Source organism: Camellia sinensis, chromosome 15 (genome assembly GCF_055761805.1).
Source record: "Camellia sinensis isolate YWXY chromosome 15, ASM5576180v1, whole genome shotgun sequence".
NCBI classification, from domain to species: domain Eukaryota; kingdom Viridiplantae; phylum Streptophyta; class Magnoliopsida; order Ericales; family Theaceae; genus Camellia; species Camellia sinensis.
In genome coordinates this window covers 38,374,051-38,389,066 of record NC_138975.1, presented here as the reverse complement: position 1 = coordinate 38,389,066, position 15,016 = coordinate 38,374,051, and the positions used below count along the sequence as shown (strand labels likewise).

Genomic DNA, 15,016 nt, shown 5'->3' with positions numbered 1-15,016 from the left:
GAATTAGCAGAGGTAAAATACGAAATTTCTGAATGCAAACATCAAATGAGGGTGGTCCTATTTATAGATGTGAAGGTGGCTCTTGGTTTTGAATTAAACAGGTATGTGGCTCTTGGTTTTGAATTGAACAGGTATGATACCTGTTGGTTTTGAATTCAAACAGATTTGAATCTGTTAATAATTCAAACAGATAGCAAAAATCGGGAAGGGCCCTTCTGGATTTTATTTTATCAAAAAATAAAATTAAATTCAAATGTTTTTGGCCCAAAAAGATTAGAAGCCCAACCGGACGGACGGCGGCGGCGCGCGTGGTGATTTTTGGGTCCAATGGGTCTAGCCCATTTTGCCCATAACCTCTCCCTCTAAAACACTTGGGTACCCCTTGGGGCACACCCCAAGTATCTCACCCTAAGCCTTATAAACCCTTTCAAAACTTCCTACCAAATCAATGTGGGACAAGCCAATTTACAACCTTAAGGAATTTCCACCAAAACTCCATTTCCATGGAGCACACTTTGGCTTCAATTTCTCATTCACTCGGTAATGGTTTTGAGCAACCAAATATACCACGTGAATCACAACGCGGCATAGAACGCGTTACCACTTTGACCCGAGTAAAACGACACTCGGGGCCCACCTAAAAAATAGACCGAACTTAGGATAAAATTCTGATTTTACCCAGAATTTATAACCATTTCCAACAAATCTAACAACAAATAATCCATTGTCAGAACTTTTTATGAATTCAATAAATTTTGACATTACTAAAAATGAAATTCTTAATTGTTTTTTTACATAATAATAAAATTACTTGAATTATTAATTGAAATAATAATTAAAATTAATTTTTTGCATCGTTAAAAATGGAATTATTAACTACTCTTCTACACAATAATAAAATTACTTGAATTATTAATTAAAATATATTTCTGTCACCATTAAAAATTATTAATTGACTTTATGATTCATTAATAAAAATAGATCATTTGTTATAAAATTATAAATTTTAAAGGATGAGATATAATTTTCAAAAATAAGAGAAATAATTCATATTTTAAATAAATTTTAAAAAATATAGTTATAATTTACAAAAAAAAAAAAAAAAAAAAAGAATGTTTGAATCATGGTTTTAAAAACCGGACCGGACCGGCCGGTTCAACCGGTGACCGGATGGGGTTCCGGTCCGGTCAACCCTCTTAAACCGGCCAATTGAAAAAATCGGGCTATTTTTTAAAAACCGGTGAACCCACCGATTAAACCGATGAACTGGTCGACCCGGTCACGGGTTGATCGAACCGGTCCGGCCCCTTTTTTTTTCTGTTTTTTATTTTCTTTCTTTTCTTTCTTTCTTATTTTATATATATATATATATTATATATAATAAAAATTTAATTGAAAACTCTCTTTTAAGGGTCTCCTCTTGTGAGGAATCCCATTGAAAGTTTGAAATTATTGTGGAATCTTCCATCTATTTATAAGAAAAAAATTCTTCCAAAAAAACTCAAGAAATCTATCTGGGATTCAATCAAACTCATTGGAGGGAAACTTAAAATTTTGATATCCCTCCAAAAATTTTACTCTTCTTTCAATCAAAGTGTTTGAATTAAAATCATATGGAAGGAATATTAAATATTTGATTTCTTCTTCCAAAATTAAAATTAATAATATTTTTAAATATATTTTTATATTTTTTAATAAAAAAAGTATTAAGAGAAATATTTAAGATTATTAAAAATTTTAATTTTTAATTTTATTACTTATATTTTTATATTTTTTAATAAAAAAAGTATTAAGAGAAATATTTAAGATTATTAAAATTTTTAATTTATAATTTTATTACTTATATTTTTATTTAAATATAATTTTAATATATTTATGACGTCACGGTTCGATTCTGGTTCAATTCTACGGTTGAACCGATGACCCATCTATTCGATCATTTTTTCGAATCACTCACCGATCCGATTTTCAAAACATTGGTTTGAATCATAATGATGCAAGATTGAGGAACTTTGGATGCTTGTTATCAACACAAGTGGGACAAAAAGGAGATGTGACATTCCAGTTATATTTCATGTGATGGTATTTAAAAAAAATATCTAAACTAACTACTTTTCTTTTTCTTCACTTTGAGGGGAAGAGAGCTGGCTTTGAGGGCGGGGAAATGCTATGGTGTGTATCGCTTTAGTGGTGGATGCGATGTGTACTTTATTATTAAATGTGTAATTAAGTTATTAAATTTTGTAATATTAACTATAGAATGTGTAAATCTTATTATAAATTGACGTAATAAAACATGTCTTAATCAAGTTATAAAATATTAGATATTTTATCATGCCAATTCATGATAATGTTATAAAATTTATAATTGATGTTACAAAATTTATTGACTTTTAGTTATACATTTAGTGGTGAGGTGCATATGGTATACAGTATTTTATGATTCCACACCAATGTTCAACATCATACTACTTGGAGCATCTCCAAATTCTTACTTTTTTTATTCTGCTATATATATTTTTTTCATATGAAGTTTGAGTAAAAATTTGATCTGATTTTGAAATCTCTTTTTTTTTTTTCTTTTTTATCTCTCTTTTTTTTTTGGGGGGGGGGGGGGATTCCAAACTTATTCCAAAAATATGTTTTGAACACTTTTATTGAAAGAAAACCATTTTCAATCATTACTCTTTTTAAAATTTCTTCAAATTTAAGTAAAAATATGAATGTTGAAAATTTGATTCATCTTTGTTTTGGTGAAAAATTACCTCACTTGATTTTATACAGATTTGATAAGATGGTTGGGAGTATATTTAACCTTCATTTTTTTTATTTTATATCAAATTTAAATTTGATAAAAAAAAATTGATAAAGGATTAGGATGCTCTTACCCTTAAAAATATTTGGATTTTGTAAAACAGACATGAACTTTAATAATAGACATTTTACGGTTGAAGAATGTGCAAAAGGTCCTGTAAAGTTGGTTTTGAAGGTTAGCTTTCTTCTTTTAGACAGAAGAAACAACCTTTCAATAACCAGTGTTGAAATTTCCTATGTGTTAAAATTGATGTATATTGAATGATTGATATTACAAGATTGATGTATATCTGTATTGTATGTGATGTAATTACAAGAGAAATCAACTCTCTCTTTATAGAGAGAAGCAATATACATTGGATTCCAAATGATGGGCATTACCACCGAAAGCAAAAAGAGAAAAGAGAAAGCTATACAATTGGCAATATTATATTAACAGCCCCCCTCAAACTCAAGGAGGATAGGTACTAGCCAACTTGAGTTTGGAGAGAGTAACAAAACAGAAAAATAAGCTGACAATTAAAAATGGGATAGGAGACACTGTATGGTCGTGTCGGACCGTTGTAGCAGACAGTTTACGGGGTCATGTCGGACCGTTGTAGCAGGACAGTTTACGGGGTCATGTCGGACCGTTGTAGAAGAACAGTTTACGGGGTCATGTCGGACCGTTGAAGCAGACACTGTGTGGTCGTGTCAGACCGTTGTAGAAGACAGTTTATGGGGTCATGTCGGACCGATGTAGAAGACAGTTTACGGGGTCATGTCGGACCGATGTAGAAGACAGTTTACGGGGTCATGTCGGACCGTTGTAGCAGGACAGTTTACGGGGTCATGTCGGACCGTTGTAGCATGACAGTTTACGGGGTCATGTCGGACCGATGTAGCAGCTGACCGGAATCAATGTCGGGACAGTTTATGGGGTCATGTCGGACCGATATAGAAGACAGTTTATGGGGTCATGTCGGACCGTTGTAACAGCTTGTGGTGGTGCACCAAGGGGGCGACTTAGGGAGTGCGCCATGGGGTGACTTGAACATGATACTGTGTATAACCCCCCCTCAAACTCAAATAGGTGTGAAGATAGAAACCTATTTGAGGTTGAAACAAAGGGATTGATAAAGCTGACCGGTGTAGAAGACACTGTATGAGTGTGTATATAGGCTGCCCAAAAAATATACAGGGATGTAGATATCGAGCCCTCAAAAGTCGTGCCCTCAAAAGGTGTGTCATCAAAAGGCGTGTCATCAAAAGACGTGCCCGAGTCATGAAAAGGTGTGCCATGAAAAGGCGTGCCAGGTTGTCGGTGTCAAAAGGCGCGCGATGCGCGTGGCTGTCTCTGTGTCATGGTCTTTATAAACCAAAGCGGAGGAGGCAGAAACTGAGACAGAAAAACTGAGAGAAACCTCTGAAAAATTCTGCATTTTGCTGAGAAAGAGAGGTCGTTTTGCTGAGAGAGATAGTCTGTAACACTCTGTTGCTGTTGCCCAGAAAATGGCTTCGTCGTCCCGCGGGCTGCTCACCCTCTTTCCCGACCTCAACGAGTCCACAGGAGAGAGAACTGGTGCGGTGGCCAGTGAACCTCAACCAAACACTGCTGGGTTTGCTCCGCTGAACTTTCCGATGCGGTCTGTGGAGCAAAAAATGGCGGTGCAGTCGGATGTGGAGGCCAATCAGTATACGTTGAAGACATGTGTGGAGTCCATGACGGCGGTTACAAATCTGTCGCACCGGCTGCAGAGTAGGACAAATGAGGTGCAGCAGTTAAACTCCCAGCTGGCTCTGCTCCAACGCATGTATAAGGATGCGCGAGCAGAGATAAGCGTGCTAAGGGCAGAAAACAAGGAGCTGAAGCGGAAGGCCACCGTGATGTTCCGATTTGGAGGGCCGCCATATGCTGCAGTGGAGGAGCAGGGAGTAGTGATCGTGCCCAGTGGAGTGGGAAACACGGAGGCAGCACCGTCAAGGGCCGCCCAGGACGGAGGCAAAAAGAAGAGACCGGCGGCAGAGTAGCGGAAGTGAGGTCGGTGGGTGGCCGGCTGCAGAAAAGAAAACAAAGCTTTTGGTGTGGCGTTTTTTTTTTTTTTTTTTTTTTTTTTTTTGGTTTTTTTTTTTTTGTGTGTGGTGTAAAAGTGGGATCGGGGTGGATCCCGGATATGAATAAAATTTTGCAGTTCGTCTTCTTCCGCCGTGTTTGGTTGTTTGTTGTTTTTTTTTTTTTTGGAATAAAATAAATAAATAAATAAATAAATAAAAGAAAAGAGAAAAAGTGGAGCAACGTGGATGATAATGTTGTGGGAGTGGAGAATAAAGAAAAGGAAAATAAAAAGAAAGGAAAGGAAAGGGGGGAGGTGGATGCAATGATGGTGGGGGGACAAAAAGAGAGAGGTTTGGCTGTAAAGATCCTGAAACGTGGGTACCATTCCCAATTCCACCCATCTTTGACGGTGCACTGTATGGAGTGAAGTGATTCCTCTCCTGGTTCCGAAGGAGTTAATGGAGGTGGCTCGTGTTCTGGTGAAACCCTATAGGGAGAAGCCGAGGCTTGTAGACAGGAAGTATAGCGAGAAGTTTATACACAGTATCATGTTCAAGTCACCCCATGGCGCACTTTTTTTTTTTTTTTTTTTTTTTTTTTTTTTTTTTTGATCCAGAATGTGAGCTTCACTCAATGCCTAGAGTATGTGACAATTCAAGACTACTCAAGAAGCATCTCATGGAAGAACATGAGCAGGCGCTCGAACTTGAAGGACGGCATTTCTCGGAGTTGCAACTAGCGCCTAAAGCCATGAACCATCACCACCAGTATTTTGGCTACCCGATGGATGAGTTGAAGCTTTCAGAAGCCCGTGCAGAACAGTCAGAGTTCCAATCTGCTGATGGTTTTAATTATCTGCTGGATGTGCTGAACAATGGTTCTACTACTGATGACAATGTTAGGCATATAAATACCAATTACAATGATCAAGAGAGCAGTCAAGGACTTAACCTTCCAGACAGCCCATTTGCACCGCCTATAGGGTCCAGCATTTCAACAGTTACATAGATTCACAACTCAGAGACAAAAAGAAGAATTTATAGAGGTAGAAGAGGACTGAAGTTTTGAAGACATTTTCAAGGATTGGATAGAACACAAAGGATATATGACAACATGCAGAAGCCAGCTCGACTCGCCGGTGAAGCCGTGGACGACGGCGACTATTCCGATGATTCAGTTATGGGATTCGTGGCAGCGGATGGAAGGTATGTGTAGAGGTCCGGCGGGCGGCCAAGGCGAGGCTGCCGCCCGCCGGTGAAGCAGACTAACTAGGTTGTTAACCTTGCTCTGATACCATGTTAAAATTGATGTATATTGAATGATTGATATTACAAGATTGATGTATATCTGTATTGTATGTGATGTAATTACAAGAGAAATCAACTCTCTCTTTATAGAGAGAAGCAATATACATTGGATTCCAAATGATGGGCATTACCACCGAAAGCAAAAAGAGAAAAGAGAAAGCTATACAATTGGCAATATTATATTAACACTATGAATCCAACTGGGATTAGCTCTACTTTGATGAGATGCACGTATCATCAACCTTCTAATAATAAAACAGTCCCCAAATTTTGAACTGATGTAACAAACTCGAATTACAAGCATGTGTTGTAATCTGAAAAATAAAAAAAAATGCACCATTTTGAGGCATCGAATTTGAAATAATAATAATAATAATAACTTCCTTTGAAGGATGTGATGTATACAACATTTTTTCTTGCATTCTCTAACACAAGCACACAAATGATAAAACCTTTACACAGTTGTAATACTGCAGAAAAAGAGATGCCCCAGCAACAAATTTCTCACTCATTGCTTGAGAAACAATGGTGTATGTGTATCTGTTTGTCTAAAACTATCAATTTTACAGATAGAAAATGTGATTTTTAAGTAATATGAACAAATTTACTGCCGAACAAAGACTTGGAGATACATAGGTCCCTTTCAAACTTTGGAGTAGCTCCTTGCAGCATTTTGTCTCACTCAGCATCCCACAAAGTAGATTATTGACTGATATCACAACAAATCAAAGTGAGAAAATGTAACTGAACTCAGTTAATAAAATGATAATCTACAAACATTACACTACTTTCGGAATACTCTTTCAGTCAATTTGAACAGTAGAATATAAAAAATGAAATTCTTATTCCATATTTTCTGTCATTCTTCATTTACTTATAACAAAAAGATAATTTGAGAATTGTCCCAAACTTGACGGAGAGGAGTTTCTTACCAAAATAACAAACAGAACCACATCAAAGATTGAAACCACCCTCCATTCAGTTTTCATGTATTGTGCAACTCCTGCCCTGGAAGCATGAAATACAGGAAAAGAAAAGGGAAATGCAAATTTCATATAACAGAGGTAGTAGAGGGAGAAGATGGGAAAGTAGAAATGTTTACTAGCAGAAATCACAATTGTAGCACTTGATTGCCTTGGAACTTTTGTAAATTTTGCAATCCTTGTTGGAACTGATTGGGAGAAAGCTCAAGTCGTAGTATGAAGCATTAATAGCAGGATAACCACAATTAATAAGGAATTGAGACCCAGAAGAAAAGGAAAAGAAAATAATGTGTGAGAGAGAGAGAGAGAGAGACCAAAATGTAATTATTCAGAAGAAGAGAAAGGATAAGGGAGGTCGACAACAACCAGCAATGGGGGTTAGTTTTGCCAGTTTGTATTGTTTAAGAGTCTGCAATGAGAGGTGAAAACTTTACCATTAATTCATACGAAACAGACGAGAAATGAGAGTTTAAAGTCGCAAAATGGACCTTATATTTTTTGGACAGGTTATTACAGTCATCAGATATCAGGAGACAACTCCTTAAGCGCTCCCAGTAATGGGTGTTGTTTAGTTGGAAGAAAGAAGCAAGATTAAAAAACCAACCAAAAAATGGTATTCTCGCATCGATACTCTAAACTGCTAAACACATATAATGATCGATGTGTACCTGTTTTAGAAAACATGATATGTAGTCTTGAAGTTGATACTCCTTGTACCTAAGCAGACAGATTAATGCCCACTATTGTTCCCCCGCCCAAAGAAGAAAGAATTTAAAAGAACAGAGATTTTTTTAAACAAACAAAAAATCATAAAGCATATGGAACTCATCCTATTTCTTTTTTTGACTAAATTTTTTTGTAGTATGTTCTTCCTCGACAAATAGCAGGCTATATTATTGAGGGACAAGAGTAGCCCCAGAGAGAGAGAGTAATATTTTGACTGTTTAGAGTTTACTTCTTCACTATCCTTTTATAGTCTTTCCTTGTAGGGCTAAAGCTTGTTTGTAAGGACTTATGCATAACATGAGTGATTTCACACCTAAAAAAATGAGACATCAACAGTGATTCTATCATAAAAATCATGGGGTGATCTATCTTACCTCAAACCAGCTACACGGTGACCAGATCCATTATTTGTTATGATAAACCTACAAAAGCGAGGTGCCACAAAATGAATCATGTCAGAAAACTAAAACTCGAAGCACATAATTCAAACAAAAACCACAGCATTGGATATGTCATAGGGTATAATGAACACTGCAGAGAACTTGCTTCAATTCATCTCCCATAGGAGAAAAAAGAATAACAAAGACAGGTTGACAATAAGGAAGAAAAGACGGATTGCCATGAATGGCGCAAACTGTAATGCAACGGGTGATCCCAATTGATCATAGCATAAATTCCCATGTCAAAAAAATGAGCATTTGTAGAGAAGTGGACCACTGCTCCTCAACACCTGCTCTTTATGATTTCAGTTGATAACAGAGGCGTATTCCTTAACTTATCAGGAAATAAAGAATGAAACAAAATGAAATGAAAAGTAAAAAAGAGAAGGATGTCCCTCTAAATCCATGAAGTAAGTGAAAAGATAGACCATTGATTATCTGAGGGTTTTTTTCTTCTTCTTCTTCTTCTTCTTCTTCTTGTTTTCCCCCACTTTTTGCTTTTGTTTACATTTTTCTATTCATTATTCATTGCATAAACCTTTCCCAAAATGTTCTGGCTTAATCCAACAGTAAGGAGGCAATACAAATTGGCCCAAAACAACTTAGAGCAATATCAAATGAGTCAATAAAACCAGTTGAATGTATCAGAATAATAAATAAATAAATAAAAACAGGAAAAGTAGTTGACAACACTGATTAATAGCAAGGTAGATGGGCAAGATAACTCTGTAAATGGACAACATCTGCAGTGTTAGTTTTCAATGAAACCACAGTTTGACGCAAAACTGATACCACATCCTCGAACTCCTATGTCCACTTCCATTTTAGGATGATTGAAAACCTCCAAATTCAAAAGAAGAAATTCTAAAAGTATTCAACAATGTTTGAAAAGCAAACAGACCTGTAGTTTCAACCACTGTTCAAGAGCATTGTCTACCTGTCTTTGAATAACAAGTCATATCTATAGATCATCTAAAATTTCACACCAAAAGTAATTGGCCTCCCTCATCGATTAGCAGTTCACTGATTGGTAATATCATTAATAATGTGACAGGATAACTGGACCAGCAAGTCAGGACCTGAAGAGCTTGCTTTGTGAAGAAGTGTGTGCTTATATAGTTGTTTTAGTTCTAGGGTGGAATTATCTTTATCTAGCCAAGCGAGGAGCTCCACAAAGTTGATCATTACAATTGTAATGGTAATTTGTAATCCGCAATTATGTAATGCTGCCAAATTTTAGATACCATTTGAAACTTGAATCAAGTTGATCATTATCATTTGAAATTTGATGCTCCAACAACAAATTTCTCACTCATTGCTTGAGAAACAATGGTGTACGTGTATCAGTTTGCCTAAAACTATCAATCTTACAGATAGAAAATGTGATTTTTAAGTAATGAGAACAAATTTACTGCCAAGCAAAGATTTTTGGATATACATAGGTCCCTTTCAAACTTTAGAGTGGCTCCTTGCAAGATTTCGTCTCACTCAGCATCCCACAAAGTAGATTTTTGACTGATGTCACAACAGATCAAAGTGATAAAATGTAACTGAACTCAGTTAATAAAATGATAATCTACAAACATTACACTACTTTCGGAGTACACTTTCAATAAATTTGAACAGTAGAAAATATACTTATAATATAATATAATTGCAAGGATAACTATAAGAATATTTTTCTAATAATTTGTTTAGTTCTTTGATAAGAACATAGTGAGTTAAATAATAGAATTTACCAAATTGACCCTATAACTACATAGAAAATAAGGATTAACAAGAGAATATATTAATGATAAAATTAAATATCAATAAATAAATAAGCAAGTAAACTTGAATTCAACATTTTTACTTGTGCCAAAGGGAAAAGCACAGGGACAAGTTGTATTGTTTTATTATTATAATATAAACATATTAGACTTGATATTGAAATGAAAAATTTGTAAGACCTATTGAAAATCTAAAACGTAAACAAGCTACTAGCTTAAATGAATACCTAATTCTCAAAGGTTAGCATTTTGCATTATAAAATTAGATTGTGGTTTCTCAACATTCTTTAACTTATGTGTAACTCATTACTAACAATTTTAAAAGTATATTTTTCACAAACGTATCCTAGTCGTATCTGTACCCTTTTTTTTGTTTTGTTGTATCACCATATTTGTATCGTATCATATTCATATCCATGCTTCCTAGCTTTCAATTCACCATACTTGCAGGGCATAACAACGTGTGAGTGAGACAGACTAGGGAAGCTATCCAAGAACAAAGAGTAACTATCAAATTTCTAGGCTGGTGTATAGAAGTTAAATAGGACCACTGTCTTGAAAAGCAGCTCAAAAGACAATGTGAAATTGAAATATGGAGAGATGACCTGCATTCATTAAATTCATAACACCCTAACTCTGAATGAAAGTTGCTGGAAGAAAAAATCAAGAACTAAAAAACATACTCATTGAAATGACATTAATGAGATGAGACTAATGAATCTACAACTATTTCTTTCAATTTATGTGGTTCAACCTAAAGCCAACAAAGTGTTAACTATACAAATTAAATTAGTGAAACTAGCTAGACAAACCAGTGAATTTGTTCAGTAAATTATTATACATGCTCTTTATTAGAAAAATAAAAATAAAAATAAAAATAAAGAGAAGAAGGAAAACTGTCATATTTCTAAAAGAATCGACTAACCTCAACAAGATATCGTAGTCATCAGGGGGGAACAAATCCCTGTCAGCGAGTTTTTTATGTAATTCCTGGGTGACACTCTCCCCTTTTTCACTGCATATGTCATCTATTGAAATTGAAGAAACCCCCTGTAGACAACTTTTCTTTTTCTTTTTCTTTTTCCTCGAAAGAAAAAAGAAACTATTACAAATAGTAAATAGCTGAGAAAACTATTAGATTATCGCATAGAGCTCTGTAACTATTACAAATAGTAAATAACTGAGAAAATCAGAGTGTATGACAAACAGTGACACTCGAAATTATAGAAAAAGCATTCAATTTCAACAATGGCATTTAACAAAAATCCCTCATTTCTTACATTTTGTATTAATAATGCTCATGAAAAAATCACTTCTCTTCTGAAACATGAACATATATATACATACATGTACACTACACATAAGATTCTGGCTATATAGATATGTGTAATATAAGAAGAATAAAGGTAACGAAAAACACGCCCTAATAAGAGAGGTGGATAGGCAGAGTTACATTAGGCGGCAACTACAATGGAATAGGGAAGACAAAGCAGAGAGACAAGAAAGAGGGCAGAGGGCAGAGGGCAGAGAGACAAGAAAGGGAGCAGAGGACAGAGAGAAACAAGCGTAGAAGTTAGTCTCCATTTTTTCTGCAAAAAACTGACCTCCTATTCTTCAAATACATACGCATTTCAACAGATTAGCATGACCAAAATCAATCAAAAAGCACAAGAGTGAAATCAAATCAAAATGAATTTAATAATTACCATGGAGCGTAGATCTCAATGACAACAAAATTGTGTTTGACAACAATTTCAGAGAAGTTGGAGTGATCTAGAGTGATCATGATCTCCTTCGATTGTATCTCCTTGCTTTCCGAGGCCAATGACAAAGCTGTTAGAGAGAAATTGAAGAAGAACAAGCAGATCCAAAGCCTAGACAAAGCAATTAGTGAGAATTGAAGAATTCATCGGATCCAAAACCTAGACACCATTTCTGATGCAGAGTATAAGAAGCTCAAGGAAGGCTAAATTCAGAGAAATGATGATACTTAGACATTGGCATGATTCCATAGAGAAACTAATAGAAATTTTATATAATTATGTTTCTAGTATTATTAGGGTATTATTTTATGTTTTGTAGGATTTTTAAGTCAATGGTATTTTGGTAATTTTCATTTTCGTTGTCATGGGTTGTAAGGGTCGTCCGTGGGTCGTCTTGCGGGTCGAGTTATTTAATTGGGTTCTATTTATGTTTCTTATTTAGTCTTAAATTAATTTTAGAAGTCAAAAATAATATAGTAGTTTCCTTTTTTGATTCTAGTTGGTTTAAGAAGCCTCTTAGTTCTATATAAAGCCATGTAATGCTATTAATTCAATAGACTTCATATTTTAGAGAATTTTAAAGCTTTTAAAGCTTCTTTATGGGTTGTGTGATGCAATCAAACCATAAGTGTGATGCCTAAGGAATTCTAGGAGTGATTCCTAGACTTTTCTTCTTCTTCTCCTCCTTTCCCTCTTTGATTTTCTGCACTTTAACAGCCCAAACAGTGTTCACTGGTACTTTCACCGCCCCAGAACAGCTCTTACAGCGCTGTCCTGCATCAATTTCTGCAAAGCTTTCTCTCACTAAAAATTAAAAACCCTCTCTTTCTTTCTCTGTATTGTTGTGTACAATTTTGTTATGGGAGAGTAGGGAAGGGTTTTATAAAAGAGTATTTCCTGAGGAGAGAGTGAAGTCTAGATAGAGGCATGATGGACCGAATTATGTCCAGTCCAGTAATACGCCCAAACCATGCCTTGTATAGGATACTGACATCTCAACACACGGAATTTCTTCACAAAACGCTGCCTCATGCACAGCGTTTTAAAAAACGCAGTTATATAAATGCCGGTATAGCCCATTTTTCTTGTAGTGTCTCTTCCACTTTTGCCACAGGAGGCCAAAAGGAACATACAAAAGTAGCACAAAAGAGATGAAAAAAACAAGTTAACCAATACAACTACTCAAAAGCCAAAACATCATCATCACTAAAAACTATAGTAAAAAAGTTCCATGCACCAATACATGCAAATCCAGGAGTAAATATAGGTCACAATGAATCCTAGAGCAAGGCTCAATGCGTTCAAACAAAATCTCAAGGACCATCACTAGACGGGAGATAAAAGAACCATAAGGTAGACTGCTAATGCTATGGCGGCGATCAAAAAATGATATGGATGATGCGTCATATGAAAAATCGAAGATCAATGGGATATCTTATCCCTATGGCATACAAGAAAACACAACTAGCCCTTGGAGAACATCAAAAGTGAGAGCTTATAAGTATTAGCTAAAACCCAATTGAGGGTACTATACAAGGGAGAAAAGTCAAGCTAAGTACACGACTCATAGAGGCAATCATAGCAATTAAATACACAAAAAATCAACTCCTCCAAAGATGATGCCAAACCCTTAATGCAGAAATCAACTTTCCCTAAGACGATGCCACTCTCCCAATGAACTACCATTGAATTCCAAGCATACAAGACAACGGAAAAATATGAGGACAAGCATGAAAAACAAGCAACTAAACCACATCTTTAAAAGTAGCCAACCTATCTAAAACTATCCTAACATAGCCAAAAACCTGGTCCATATCCTCCCCTCCCCCTTCTTGGGCATAATTATACTATGCTAATGCTTTCCCTCATTTTAGTTGCTGGCTTGGGGTCAGTTTTAAACCCCTCAGAAAGCTAGTCTATTACCTTGATAATTAGTGCTTTTCACATATGGAATACAATAATAAGCTTGTGTTTAAGTTCTTTTCGCTGCATGCTATGAATTTAATCCCAGGTAATTTTATTCCTTGATCTAGTTTTTGAGATACATAGACTGAATTTCGCCTATTGGGTACATGCTTGGATTTTCTTATTTGAATTTGCCAATGTCCTCAAAAAATTTCATATTTTCATTATTTTCACATATGAACCTTCATGAGAGAATTGGAACTTTCTCTTCTCTTTTGTAGTAATTTTGAAATCAGGTTTGTAATGAGGTCACTTGGATATTCTCTTCAATTAAGACCCTATGGCAGCGCCATTTTCTTTAGGGTAAAAATTACACCATTAGTCCTTGTGGTAAATTACACCATTTCTTTAGGACATCCTCTTACAACCCCAAAAGGGTAGGCACAAAACATGCACACACTTGAAAACCCCAAAGTAACGGCAAATACACAACTGTCATAGCTCCAGAGGGTAGGTAAAACAAGAAACAAACTAAACAAAAACTAACCCCCATTCTTTGACCTACTGGATTTATTCAAAGGTTTTAGGCATGATTTCTTGGGCTGGATGTAAAGGTATGCAATAACTCTCTCCAGCAAAACTCAGGTTGTGGATCTTCTTTTCCAGGCTTCCTTTTTGTTTTCTTCCCTAGATGAAGGAGCACTTCTCATGTCCTACCGACTTAACACCACCCTTGTTACAGGAGTTCTCTCCAATCACCACTCTAGTTTCCATGAATTTATCTCAATATGCTTGAAGGTTTGGCATTTTGTTCGGACAAGGGGTTCCCATTGATATTTACCTTTTACTACTACACTATCACCATTTCTAGGAGGAAGAAAAAAAAAAAAAAAAAAAAAAAGAGGGCGGGGGGGGGGGGGGGGGGGGGTTTAAAATCCTCTAGCAAAATTGTATTTGTATTAACTTCCACACAAATTTTTGCAAGGCTGATTTTATTGGTGGTTACTATCTGCTCAAGATAAAGAGGCCTTTAGGTTTCTAGGTTTGAACTAATAACCTGCATCAATTCTACCTCCACTGTCTCTGTCAGCAAACTGATCAATATGTAATATGTGACATCTGTTGCATTTTATTTGCAGCAAACTGATTGATCTGTTGGTTAGTAACAGAACATTTTTATTTAGCTTATCAAGCTCTCTACACAATTGGAGGACTTCATTTGTGTTTATTTCAATTTATTATGCAATTGGATGGATCTAATGGCTTTTTAATAG

The 15,016-nt window shown here is 35.7% G+C and overlaps 2 protein-coding genes across 5 annotated transcripts; one reads left to right on the top strand and one right to left on the bottom strand.

The window, feature by feature from the left end:
• Positions 1-5,307: 5,307 nt before the first annotated feature.
• On the top strand, positions 5,308-5,857 carry LOC145812935 (zinc finger CCCH domain-containing protein 18-like). Its single transcript, XM_082908176.1, has 2 exons — positions 5,308-5,392; positions 5,466-5,857. The coding sequence occupies exons 1-2, from the start codon at positions 5,308-5,310 to the stop codon at positions 5,855-5,857; spliced, it is 477 nt and encodes a 158-aa protein (XP_082764302.1).
• Positions 5,858-6,518: 661 nt separating this feature from the next.
• LOC114298927 (protein disulfide-isomerase-like) lies at positions 6,519-14,606 on the bottom strand. Of its 4 annotated transcripts, XM_082909897.1 has the most exons (6): positions 11,781-14,606; positions 11,000-11,158; positions 8,240-8,287; positions 7,808-7,856; positions 7,089-7,164; positions 6,519-6,865 (listed from the first exon to the last, which is right to left on the bottom strand). In XM_082909897.1, exons 1-5 carry the CDS (start codon positions 11,858-11,860, stop codon positions 7,135-7,137), a joined length of 366 nt encoding a protein of 121 aa, XP_082766023.1. In that variant the 5' UTR covers positions 11,861-14,606; the 3' UTR covers positions 6,519-6,865; positions 7,089-7,134. The 4 variants fall into 4 exon arrangements, 2 of the variants coding, with proteins under 2 accessions (XP_082766023.1, XP_082766022.1); XR_014357165.1 differs by having other exon boundaries at positions 7,089-7,856; XM_082909896.1 differs by lacking the exon at positions 7,808-7,856 and having other exon boundaries at positions 11,781-11,905.
• Positions 14,607-15,016: the final 410 nt, after the last annotated feature.